Raw genomic sequence first — 13,177 nt, 5'->3', positions numbered from 1 at the left:
AATGAAGAGAAACCAGTATAGGAGAAATATGATCTATTAGTGAGCATTTAGTGAGCCCAGAAATACGATATCATTTTTCTGCTTGTATCCTAAAGGATTAAGTTTGTTGGCTGAAGAAATCCCAGAAGTTAAAAAACAGATCAGCTGACAGTTTGTATGTTGAAGAAGTTGCTAGTAGTGATCATCATCAGACTCATCTTTTAGCTCATTACTCAGCATACTGGAGCATTTAAAGATGCTTTGACAGGACTTCTGAGACAACAAACCGAGCTGTAAGGAATGTGAAAACCAGATTTAAATTCACCAGAAACATGACTCCCAGTGGTTTAGCTGGTCTGTGTATGTTAATCAGAAAACTGCTGGATGTGTTGTGTGTTTTTGCTGCCTCCTACTGGGCAGAAATATATGTAAATAAAACATGAACACGCTTCCTGACGCCTCCTTACGGACATTAACTCCGGTTGGGATTCGTCATTAGCTGAGATGCGATGGAGTTGTAAAGTTTCTTGTTTTGTTTTTATTTTTTTTCTCCCCTCCTAGTTTCTCAGTAGCAAATGAAAATGGAGGCCGGCTGTTTTTGAGGGAGAAGAAAATAAGAGTCTTAGCGACAACAATAATCCATTGAGCAGCAAAACAGAGCTGGCGGTGGTCCAGACATTCATGTTCCTCCAGAGTCGTGCAGCAAAGTGCGTCACCTCGGCACAGCTGACCTTTGTGGTTATTGGACCGCAACAAAGACGACTCTGAGACACTCGCAGCTTTGTGCCTCCTCGTCTTATGGGGACTTTAATCAACTGTATTTGTTTACCTCCTCCTTACTCCCAGTTACACAAGTTCTTCTATGTCTGGCTACTACAGTATTGTCTGTTTTCCCATCAAACACGAAAAACATGAAAACAGGCCATTTTTCTGCTTTTCCAGTCTCATCAGCATTGAAATCAAATGTGGAAAACAACATCTGGGTACTAAAGTATAATCAGTTTTCCCATCATTGTCAGAAACAAGAAAAAGGGCACTTTTAGGGGGTTTTAAATTTGAAAATAAAAACTAAAACATGTACACAAAACACAGCATCTGGGTTCTAAAGTATAAACAGTTTTCCTGTCTGACAACAAACAAAAAAACAATTTAACGGGTCATTTTTAAAACAAAGGAAAGTTTGCCATCATCTCAAAAAAAGAGTTTAGTTTAAACTGGAAAAATGTTTTTGTTTTGTTTTCCATTTTTAGTTTTAAGCAGACAAAACAAACAAAAAATTGGTCAGTTTTCTGTTTTGTTTGCTTTTGGTTGAAAACAGAAAAAAGTGGGATTACACCAAAACAACATCATTTGCTTTTTCCCACATTTTTACGTTTAATTATTAGTGTTACTGCACATTTAGATAATGAAAAAATGGGCCCATTTTCTATTTATGTAATGCAGTTATTATCCGAACTCAAATGTGTTTTTCGTCCCTGAAAATGTAATGTCACTGTGTCTTTATGAAGTTATGAGGCTCAGAAATGATGGAAACAGTCATGCAAGTTTAAAAGATGTGTGAAAATAGGAGAAAATTTGGACCCACCAAGTCTGACACCGGACTGGAGTTTCTCCTGATCCCTGAAGGAGATCTCGTTGACCTGGAGGTGAGGAAACTGTAGATTAACGGAGTTCTGCTAAAACAGTTGACTGGGAGGTCGAGTGCCTAAACTGTGCCGGACCAGAAGTGAGTCCCTGGTCCTGATGATCTAATAGAAACATCAGTCATCTGGAGGGAATCATCACAGTCAATCTGACCAATAAAAAGCTTCCTTACTGCTCCTTTAATGCCCCAGGAGCTTCAGCCCTGATCTCTGCTGCCATGGGTTCATAGTTGAAGCTTCGTCAGCGCATCAAATCTAATTTTAAGGAGAAACTGTAGGCAGAGTCTTGTTTCCTGAGATCTTCTGTTTTCCTGTTTTTTTCCTGTTATGATTTACTGTCCAGATTACATTCCAAACCGTTTCCTCTATCATCCTTTTACGGGTCAATTCAGGAAATCTGTTGCTGCACCGTCTCAGATTTTGTCTTGTTTGAGTTCATTTATTTGTTGTTTGGTTCCAGAAACTAAGTTCTGTCAAATATTTTGGCAGAATTTTGAGAATTTCACGTGTTTTCAGACCTTTCAGTGAATTTGTGTGTTTTCAGTCATAAAAGCGCCCTAACCCTCAACCGTTAAAACGACTTTCCAAGTATCTCTACAGACATGAAGTGTGATGAGAACAGACAGAATAGTTTCCAATTGAGCCAGCAGAGGACACAGTTTTAAATTTTGTTCCTTAAAAATGTGAAACAAAAAAGCACAGAAAAATTCAAACTCGGCTGGTATTGGTTCCCAATAAAGTTCCTGTAGGCATATCTGTATGGATGGATCCATATTTCTACCAAACATACTGTCCAAAGTGACTCAAAATTGTCAGAAACAACTTCAAACTTGTCAAAAATGTCTAAAATGTGTTTAAAAACTAATAATCCAAAAGGTTTTCAAACTATCCAGAATGACAGTAATTATTACTTTTTGGCTGTTGAAAATGAAAAAGCACAACATTTTCAGACTCCATATTTCCTATTTCCTACTAAAATCCAGTCTTTGGTCCACATTTCTCCAACTGTTGAGGCTCTAACATCAGTAGAATCTGATGTGTTAAAGTTTGACCAGACAAGGTTCCAGGTTTTAGATGTTTTGTCAAAGTGAGTCTATTTGGACATTTTTTTTTTGTTGTCTTGGACAAATTCTGAGTCACACTGAACATATTTTGTGTCATTTTAGTTAGTTTTTGAATTATTTTGTATTTGGGTTAATTGGTTTTGTACATTTTAAATGTCTTTGTTTTGAGTAAATTTAGTCGAGTAATTTTTAATCTTTAATGAGTCATTTTGGACAAAATTGAAGTGATGTCAGAGACGTTTTGTGTCATTATGGACATATGTAATGTCTTCACTGGGAAAGTTTTTCTTTTTTGGACACTAACAGACGTTTCCAGCAGATCTAAATTATTGATCGATTGGCTCTAGTAGAAAATGCTAAATTTTCAATGCTTAGTGGTTTAGTGTCTCCATAAAGTTCCTGTAAATGTATATCTATGGATGGATCCATGTTTCTACTAAAGTCCAGTCTCTGGTCCACATTTCTCCAACTTTTGAGGCTCTAACATCAGTAGAACCTGATGTGTTAAAGTTTGACCAGACAACTTTCCAGTTTTTGTTATTTTGACCAGGACAAAATATTGAAATGAATTTACTCGTAGGACTACAAAAGACTTTCTTGGACCCCAATACCATCTTTGTTTGAAGACTTTGCACATTTTTTTCATTTAAAATTTGTTCTTGGTGGAGCAATGAATCATTCTGATCTGCTGGAAACTATTATATCTGTTTTCTCGGCTAATTTCATGGCTGTCAGTTAAATTTCTGGAGATATTGAACAACGGAAATTACTTCAGAGATGCTCTTTTGACATTGAAAATACAAAAACTCCCAAGTCTGAAAACATATAAAATTTTCATTCACTGTTTGGTTCCCAAATAACAAATGAGTAACCTGTGAACTCAGTCTGAGGAGATAAAGAAACGCTGCTATATGAAATCAAACCTAACTGGTCCCTGTCTGGTCTCTGTTGCAGCCCAACTTGTACCCGACGGTGGGCCTTCAGACTCCAGGGGAGGTGGTGGACGCAAACTTCGGACAGCACCCGTTCGTCTTTGACATTGAGGACTACATGCGAGAATGGAGGACAAAGATTCAGGCCCAGATCGATCGCTTCCCCATCGGAGAGCGCGAGGGCGAGTGGCAGTCCATGATCCAGAAGTAAGAGGGCTGGAATTATTCCCTTTAAACCTGGAATGGAGTTTAGAGAATAAATGAAGCACTAGTTTTAGTCACATATCAGGCGTTTGCTTTATGTTTGCTTCGGTCTGGTTTAATGTGAAAAGCTTGTTATCATCTATGAACTCTACACCTACCCTGTGTGGTCCAGTTAAAACGTACTCTGGTGCATGTTCCTGGGTAGCAACGACCAAAAATACCAACATGTGAGGCTGATTTTCTGTTTTTCTTGTCTGGTCAGGATGGTCGCTTCTTACCTGGTTCACCACAGCTACTGTGCCACAGCCGAAGCCTTTGCCAAATCCACCGACCAGGCCGTGCACGAGGAGCTGGCCTCCATCAAAAACCGACAGAGTGAGTCCTTCTCACTGCCAGATTAAAACAGGATGTCTAATCTTTCCAGCATTTCACATCACAAACTAAACTTCCACATGAAACAAAGCCGTCAGAATCGTCTCTGTGAATTTAAACTAGATGGCGTGTTTACTTTGTTCACCAACTGCAGAAAGCAGCTTAATATTGGGATTACTGTGTGGTTTAAGTACATAACAGGAATCCTTGTTCTAACCTGGTAAACAATGCTTTCACTATGAGCTGCGACTTGTTCCGTAAAATGCTTAATCCTTTCTCATTTTTTGTTCCACACTGTGGTTCATTTTTAACCTAAAGTCCTGCAGCTCTGAGGAACCAGAACAACGTGAAGGAGGGAGAACTCAGAATGGTGACAAGAATGGTTTAAAAAAAGCAGAAACAAAACAAATGAAACTTAAGTTTAAGTTCATTGATTATTTATTTTGAAGACATCAAATCAACATTTCCATCATTTTTCCACAGGTGTTCTAGATATTGAACAATAATGGTGGCTGCTCTTGCTGTAGAGATTTCACTACTTATATGCATGTATATTCCATTCTTGTCTCCTCTCTAATCTGTGGAAACACTGCCTGCAGTTCAGCTGAGAAATGACAAAATCTTTCTTTTTTACTGAATTTAATCAGATCAAACTGTTAATTTTTGGGGCACATTTTAAATGAGATCTGTAGAATAAAGTGATTTTGATGCCGAGGGTCATCAGAACGTTCAGAACCCGTTTGTCTGTAGATTCTCAGTCATCAGGTCGTGGTGATTGCAGGAGCTTCTGTAGAAACCAACTGGACTTCTCTTGTAGACTCTTGAAGACTCTCTTGGATGAGAGATTAAACATCTTCAGGAATCTGTAACTCAGTGATCAGGTCTCTTCCAGAAAGTTTCTCCGTCGTTGAAATCTTGAGTCTCTCCTGACTCGACAGATTCACATCCGTTGTTGTGTAAACTAGCAGCTCCACCACCATGATCGTGTCATTGTTGGACCTTCTGGTTTCACAACAATCACACCTGGAGACAGGTGAGTTCTGGTGGTTAATGGAACTTCAGCCATGTGAGCTGTATAAACTCTGTAACTCCCCATTAGTCAGTTGAAGAACACCTGAAGAAGAACCTTAGATGAAGGTAAAACGTCTTCAAGAATCTACAAGAGAAGTCCAGTTGGTTTCTAGAGAAGCTCCTACGATTCAGAACCTGTTGCTGTTTTACAGATAAAAAGTGTAATTCTGGCAACAATAAGACAACTTTCTAGCCAGGGAGCAGGTTTACTCGTTGAGAGGATTAAGTCACTTTGAATCAAAGCTGTTGGCTGCTGAATGTACGAGAGAAGATCTCTGAAGGACCTGGAACGCTGCAGAACTTGTTTAAGAATCATCATGTTTCAGGATTTCTTCAGTATCAGCGTATCTGTGACAGTTTCCAGTAAATCTGATGGTACTTTGGGATGTAAACGGATATAAAACGTGGCTCATGTTGCAGCTGACAGTGAAACTCACATTATTAAACCACTGTTCCACCATTTAAATCAGATGTGGAATAAAGTAAGCTTGATAAAATCTCTTGATTGTAAACTTTTATCTGGAGATGTTTTCAGATGAGTAAATCCAGGGTTTAACATTTCTGTTTTTACAGTTTCTGGCTGATAAATGGTGTCATTTACTTTTTTTCTGTTAGATGTTTGGGGTTCACAGGGTTGAAATTTTTTATTTTTTTTTTAGCACAGAATAGCAGCATGTTAGAAAATCAGTAACAGAGTCTGACGTGGAAATAACGTAGTCACAGACTGAATCTTTTTTTGACGTTATCTGGTTGAAACATCCAGTTTTTGGACAGTCTTGGTGTGTATTCCTCTTGTTTAAATCTGTTGTGTTCTGAACATGTGCTGTTGCTGTGCAGAGATCCAGAAGCTGGTGTTGTCGGGTAGAATGGGTGAAGCCATCGAGACCACCCAGCAGCTCTACCCCAACCTCCTAGAGAGGAACCCAGACCTTCTCTTCATGCTCAAGTACATCTACATCTGGATGTTTCTATTCATCATATGCAAGAACAACAAATTTTAATCTGTAGTTTTCTCCGTTGTTGTTGCGACATATGATGATAAAGCCTCTGAATTCTTGAATCCTGTTGTCAAATAACACTTTTATCAGTTTCAGTAAAGACAAAGACAATAAAAGCAGTCGTTTATAACCGAGGTAACAGGATTTACATTAAATGAGATCTGTAGAATCTTAATTAATTACAGGTCTTTTTTAAAATTAAAAAAAGATCCAATAAGGCCAAATACTGATATTTAAAGAAAAATATGGATTCAAAGTTAAAGTTGTGTTGCTTTATTTTTTAACTCAGACTTCATGGTGAACTGGCTCTGATTGGGTCTGTTTCTGTCATTTATCTGGATGAGAGAAGCTGTTTTTTTTTTTTTTTTTTTTTTTGGAGAGAATTTCTGATCATTTAAACTGCAAATGTACTGAAAACAATGTTTATCCTGATCAGTGTATTTTGGATTTTATCTTCCTCAGCGTTTGTTTCAAAAGTCAACTTTATTGTCAGTTCTCCAGGATGTACAGAACATAGATGAGATGCTTCTCTCAGACCCTGGTGCAAACATGCAAAGCACAGTAGAAAAAAAACAAGAAACAAGCAATAAATAGTGCAATAATGCTGCCTGGCTGCTGCGCAAATAGATATTTACAGATGTGAAAGCAGTGCAGTATTGTAGGTAGTGCAAATTAGATGTAGTGATAAGAGTCCAGTCTGATTGTTTTCATCCATACGGTGAGGAGCAGAACCAGCAGATGTGTTGGCTGTAAAAGCCAGAGTGTCTTATCTGTTATTTCTTTTCTCTTTCTGTGAGCTATGACTCTCCTGCTTGTCTGCAGCTTTAGACTGAATGTTTCAGCGTATTTCATTATATTCTGGCCTCTTCGTTCCTCATATCCTCCTCTTCCTGTGTTGTAAGCGCTCCTTCCTGTTTGTCCGTCCTCAGGGTGAGGCAGTTCATAGAGATGGTGAACGGGACGGACAGCGAGGTGAGATGTCTGGGAGGTCGCAGCCCCAAGTCTCAGGACAGTTACCCCGGCTCCCCCCGGCCCTTCAGCAGCCCCAGCCACAAAGCCAGCAGCTCCCAGCCCTACCTCTCAGGTACAGAACATCCAGAGGACAAACACAGCTCAGTGTCAGGACGAATAGAAACGTATTAATATGTTCACACGTCTTTATTTATTATCGACTGAAACGTTAAAATGGAGATAGACTGGAAAGAAATGCTGATCCCTAATCTGTAGCCCCAAAACATCCGGTAACTGTGCAATATTATTATGTGCAATAATGGCAATGGGAAATGTGCAATACAATTAAATGTAACAGTGTCAGAGGGATATATATAGTGGACCCTTATGTTACAGTGACAGAGGGATAAGTGTAGTATGACAATGTGCAATAATGGAGAGGGATATGTGCAATAGCAACAAAGAGATATTTGCAATATAATCATGTGTAAATGTTAATTAATTAGTGGTTGGTAGCTGCCTCGATATCTCAGCTTTTGTCTGTTATGTCCACTAAGTGTTATCTTTTTGTTTGTTTTCTTCATATATATGTTTTTGTTCAGTTATGGTCTTATGATGGTCTCTAATTTTGATCTGCCAATGGGACTTGAGACGGAAATTAGCCGTATGGCTACAATCTATCATATTTACATGAAAATGTACATTAATACGAATTGTCCCATTTTAAAAATAAATGAATAAATGAAATAAAAATAACTTTAACAATTTGTTCTAACTGACAGACGCAACCTGTAAAAACTGAACAAGAAGCACCAAAATCTCCACAAATCAGGACATTAGCTACTGTGCTACTACAGGCTAGTGCTAGGCTAACAGCTAGCAGCTAAATTAGGAGGCAGTAACAGATGAACCTAAACAGAGTCTCTGAAGCCATAACTAACAACGCATTGAGACATAGAACAGTGAAAGACGGACAAAACGGAGAAGAATAGTAGACTGAGCTACAGAAGACAAATGATCAATCTCAATCAATCGATCACATGATACTCTGATATCATCATTCCTATTTCTATGATACATATTCACTTATAATAATAATCCTCATTAATACTGAACACGAGACATTTCGGTTGATCTCTAATCTTCTAAAGTCAGATTAACTTTAACTCCCTGTTCTAACTGACAGACGCAACCGCCAAAAATCTCCACAAATCAGGACGTTAGCCGCTTTCACTGTGGTTAATTCTACGCTATCAGCTAGTGGCTGAGTTAGGAGGCAGCCACAGATTAACCTGAAATGATAATTTAAGATACAAGCCTCAGTGGTCAGTAACCGTGGTAAAACGAGAGTGGAAATAGAGTGGAAATCAAGGCACCTCCAAAGTTTAGCAGCGACTACTTTATTGTTTATCATTAACAGAGTTGTAATTAAAGAATGAATGACGGAGAACATCTCTCCTCATAATGAACATTAGTTAGTCATGTATTTCCTGGACTGCAGACAGACGCTCAGACTTGGGCAGATTATAAAGTTTACATCTAAAGCATGAATTAAGGTTTTTCTGTGTTGGATTTGTCTCTTTCAAACATTCTAAAGATGCATTTCATTCTGTTTCAGGGTTTGACAGTAACTGCTGTAATGGTGTGACGTCTAACAAGAGCCACAGCTCCTCCCCCCACAGTCATAAGCCCTGCCCCCCAGGCTCTGGCTCCGCCCCCCCACCGACTGACATTAGCCTCAACGGGAGTCGTAGTCAACAGCCCATAACCAGGTACTGAGGAAACGTTCCCCCACTGGTCTACAGCTGTTCATGATAGTAAAACCTGAATGTTCCTGTTAACTGCTCGCCTGTTTAGATAAACGAGTATTTTCATATAAGAACTTCAAGAGCACGAAAAACTGATCCAGATTCTGCAGGTCAGTGCAGCATTTAACCTGTCGCATCAGTAGATTAAGGAGTCCATCGAGAAATAATCACCTCACCTCAGTTATTCAGATTTACTTTCAGCTAAGCTAATTAGCGGTCCGTTCAGTTTCCAGTCACAGTGAGCCCAAAAGTTGTTGTCCAGGTGACATTTACAGGAAGTGACAACAGTCCAGGTGACATTTACAGGAAGTGACAACAGTCCAGGTGACATTTACAGGAAGTGACAACAGTCCAGGTGACATTTACAGGAAGTGACAACAGTCCAGGTTCCGTTTCAGTGCAGGTTTATGGTCAGTAAGGGGACCGCTTTGGGGAAGAAGCTGTTTGAGTTTGTTGTGGACCGTCTGAACCTGTAGCGCCTCCCAGAGGGCGACAGGTCAGAGAGGTGAAGGGGTTAGTGGTGTCCTCATGATGTTTCTGGCCCTGCCTAGAGGAGTTGTGGAGGGCAGCCGATGGTCTCGTGTTCACTGAGGAGCCTTTGCTTTGAGCTGACCGTTTGTTTCTCCTCAGTAACGATGTGGACATGGAGGTCGACCACTTCACCAACGGAGTGACAGAATCATCCTCCAACGGTTTCCTCAACGGCACCTCCAAACACACTGCCGAGCCCGACGACTGTGACGCCGACATGGGTGGGTATCAGTAACTCCATGTAAACTCCTGTCAGCGTTCCATTCTGGTGTTTCTGTCCTGGTTGATGTTCCAGCAACCTTTCTGGCAGCTGTTGTCTTCTCCAGCATCTAGTTTACTGTAAGAACTCAGGAATGAACTGTTGGTGAGCAGCTCAAGGTTTTTGCTGTAAAAACACAGTATTCTAAACTTTATTCTGTAAGCTGCAGTTTGAGTCCTCTGAGTAACATCTGGACTGTAAATGTACGAACACATTCAGCCACCCTTTAAAATGAACTCTTTTTCATTGTGGAACTGACCGCCACCCTGCAGAGGTGGAATCTGCTCAGTCCAAGAGGCAGCTGTGTGGAGGGAGCCAGGCGGCCATCGAGAGGATGATCCACTTCGGGAGGGAGCTCCAGAGCATGAGCGAACACCTCCGCCGTGAGTGTGGCAAGAACTCGGCCAACAAGAAGATGCTCAAGGTATCAGAGAACACTCAGATCCACCGTAGTGGGTTCCTGCACCTCCGTTTGTGTTCAGACAATGTTCATTTACTGTTGACTTTGCTGAAAACCTTTTTTTCTATAGATAAAGTCAGCAAAGTTGACTAAAAGTTTTTGTTGGGACCTTCTTACAAACTCCACATCCAAGTTTTAATTACTGTGACTGGTTAGCAGCATGTGAAATAAAAAGAATATTTCATGAATTTAGGAGGATTTTGTTAACTTTGGACAGAACAAGGCTCCCCAGTTCCAATCTATGCTAAGCTAAACTAAGTAGCTGCTGGTTAGCTTTAAATTTTAGCACACTGGTTCCCAAACATCCTTAGATCTGATTGGTTTACTAGGAGAGGAGTGAGCCAATGGTCATTATGTTATTTAAACTGGTTAAAAAATATATATTAATACTTATGTAGCGCTTTTCGAGATACTCAAAGACGCTTAACAAAGTAGGTAGGAACACACAAAAAATACAATTAAAAAATGAATGTAGTGGAGAAGGGAGCATATAGAATTTATGAGTTCTAGAAAGTGTTGAAAAGATGTCTATGGATTTCTTGAATATGGAGAGTGGGGAGGATTCTCTGATGCTTCTGAGGAGTGATAATTGATGAAGAAGAAGAAGGTCACGATGTCAGTAAATGTAGATCGGCTGTAGTTCCTGGTTGTTCGACCAGGTGGAGCCTCTTCCTGTTTAATCCTGTAGAGACCAGAGGAGACGTCACTCAGACTACAGTTCATGTTGAAGCAGAGAGCATTGTGGGAGTTTAGCTGCAACGGGCACCATGACAAAGACTTCAGTGGAGGTTAATAGATACCACCCTGTGCTCAGGTGTTTAATCTGAGCTGAAGTCTGCTCAGACAGCGTCCTTCTAACCAAATGGACAAATTAGTGGACAAATGTGCAGGCAGAATTCTGTTGATGTAGTGAATTTGTGTAATTCATCACTGATTGATTGGCTGCCCATTATTGGTTTGGAGAATTGTTCAAAATTTGCATCCATAAGAGGAACTTTTTCATATGATGTGCTGTCCAAGAAGTTCTTCATAAAAACACCTGGAAGGTGGATAAAAAGCTCTTGGAGACATGATGCTGCTTTAATACTCCGATAACGGCAGATATATTCAGTCTCTAGGAGGACCTCAGTTGTTCAGTAGCTGTTTTAACAAATGTAAAAATTAGTCAAAATAAGTTTAAACCAGCCGAGTTTGTCGCCTCCACGCAGCCTTGATGTCGGGCTGATGGTTTCTAAAAGGTCCAGAAGTTTCTCTCTTCAAGGAAATGTTCAAACTTTGTAAATTAGACTCACGTGTGAAAGTCCAGTTTTAATCCATGGATAATGTTCAGAACTCCACAGCAGCTGTGGGCTGATGACGGTGTAAGAACGTGTTCTGTGTTCCAGGATGCTTTCAGCCTGCTGGCCTACTCGGACCCCTGGAACAGCCCGGTGGGCTACCAGCTGGACGCCATCCAGAGAGAGCCGGTCTGCTCCACGCTCAACAGTGCAATATTAGGTAGGTCAATAAACACCATCAAATCTGAACACAGAAGTATTATCATTTATTCTCCTGCTCTGAGAAAGCACACAGCTGACTGCAGTTGTTGAAGACATTTACCTTTAGTGGTGTTTGTTCGTGTTCTGGTACGGTGGATCTACCCTCCCATAGTCTGAAGGTAAACCACCCAGAACATTTACAGAATAAAACCTTCTACACAGCTGGGAGGGGACAGTCTGTAAACACAGAAAAGAACAGTGGTCAGTTTGGAGGATGCTAATTAATGACAAATGGTGACGGAGTTCAGAGTCTGGTGGACAACAGAAGGTCACGGAGTGAAGAGTGACTCTAGAACTAGGGGTCTGTAGTAAAACCATGTGCTGTTTCCTTCATCACAGACCAGCAGGAGCTTAAAGAAACAAGTAAAATCCTTCACACCCCTCGACTCTAGAACAGTGTTTGATTCATGAGGTGTTTTTATTGATCTTGCTTTTATCAGAAACATATTTTCATTTACATACAACTAAAACTAGCATAAAGTACAAGTTTAAAACCCTTTTCAGACACGAAGATACACAACGAAATCTGTCAACACACTAATGTTTCTCACAGCTTCATTCAGACTTGGAACATCAAGTGATGCATGAAGCAGAATAATGCACTTAAAAACAAACGACTACATCTAAATCCTCTAAAGAATAAACTGAGACTGTTTGACAGGTGAAGAGAAGTTCAGTATAAGCTGCCGTTCGATCCTGATCATCCTGTCTCCATGTCAGGGATCATTCAGAAATGAAGTTGTGTTAAATGCAGCAGATGTTTCTCTGTAGAGACTCATCTGGATCCTGATGCTGCACATATTTAATAAACTCTGAGGAAAAACTCAAGCAACAAACGAAACGACGGTTCCCGTTTAGTCAAAACCTGGATTTTTATCTGATATCTGAGCACTGGAATTACGGGTTTTTTTAAAGTCCTCTGGTCCCAGACCCCGTAGGACACCCTGAGAGGTCCTCTGGTCCCAGACCCCATAGGACACCCTGAGAGGTCCTCTGGTCCAGACCCCATAGGACACTCTGAGAGGTCCTCTGGTCCAGACCCCATAGGACACCCTGAGTGGTCCTCTGGTCCAGACCCCATAGGACACTCTGAGAGGTCCTCTGGTCCAGACCCCATAGGACACTCTGAGAGGTCCTCTGGTCCAGACCCCATAGGACACCCTGAGTGGTCCTCTGGTCCCAGACCCCATAGGACACTCTGAGAGGTCCTCTGGTCCAGACCCCATAGGACACCCTGAGAGGTCCTCTGGTCCAGACCCCATAGAACACCCTGAGAGGTCCTCTGGTCCAGACCCTATAGGACACCCTGAGTGGTCCTCTGGTCCAGACCCCGTAGGACACCCTGAGAGGTCCTCTGGTCCAGACCC

At 40.8% G+C, this 13,177-nt stretch overlaps 1 protein-coding gene across 1 annotated transcript in view; it reads left to right on the top strand.

The window, feature by feature from the left end:
- The window catches only part of ranbp9 (RAN binding protein 9), a 36,678-nt gene that overhangs the window by 18,719 nt on the left and 4,782 nt on the right, over nucleotides 1-13,177 (top strand). The window contains exons 6-13 of the mRNA XM_023269097.3: nucleotides 3,641-3,825; nucleotides 4,085-4,197; nucleotides 6,103-6,211; nucleotides 7,193-7,347; nucleotides 8,833-8,986; nucleotides 9,653-9,774; nucleotides 10,085-10,236; nucleotides 11,658-11,769. Of these exons, the coding sequence (XP_023124865.2) occupies nucleotides 3,641-3,825; nucleotides 4,085-4,197; nucleotides 6,103-6,211; nucleotides 7,193-7,347; nucleotides 8,833-8,986; nucleotides 9,653-9,774; nucleotides 10,085-10,236; nucleotides 11,658-11,769 (1,102 nt within the window). The remainder of the gene's footprint in view (nucleotides 1-3,640; nucleotides 3,826-4,084; nucleotides 4,198-6,102; nucleotides 6,212-7,192; nucleotides 7,348-8,832; nucleotides 8,987-9,652; nucleotides 9,775-10,084; nucleotides 10,237-11,657; nucleotides 11,770-13,177) is intronic.

Source organism: Amphiprion ocellaris, chromosome 10 (genome assembly GCF_022539595.1).
Source record: "Amphiprion ocellaris isolate individual 3 ecotype Okinawa chromosome 10, ASM2253959v1, whole genome shotgun sequence".
NCBI lineage: Eukaryota > Metazoa > Chordata > Actinopteri > Pomacentridae > Amphiprion > Amphiprion ocellaris.
This window is presented reverse-complemented; position numbering and strand designations above follow the sequence as displayed.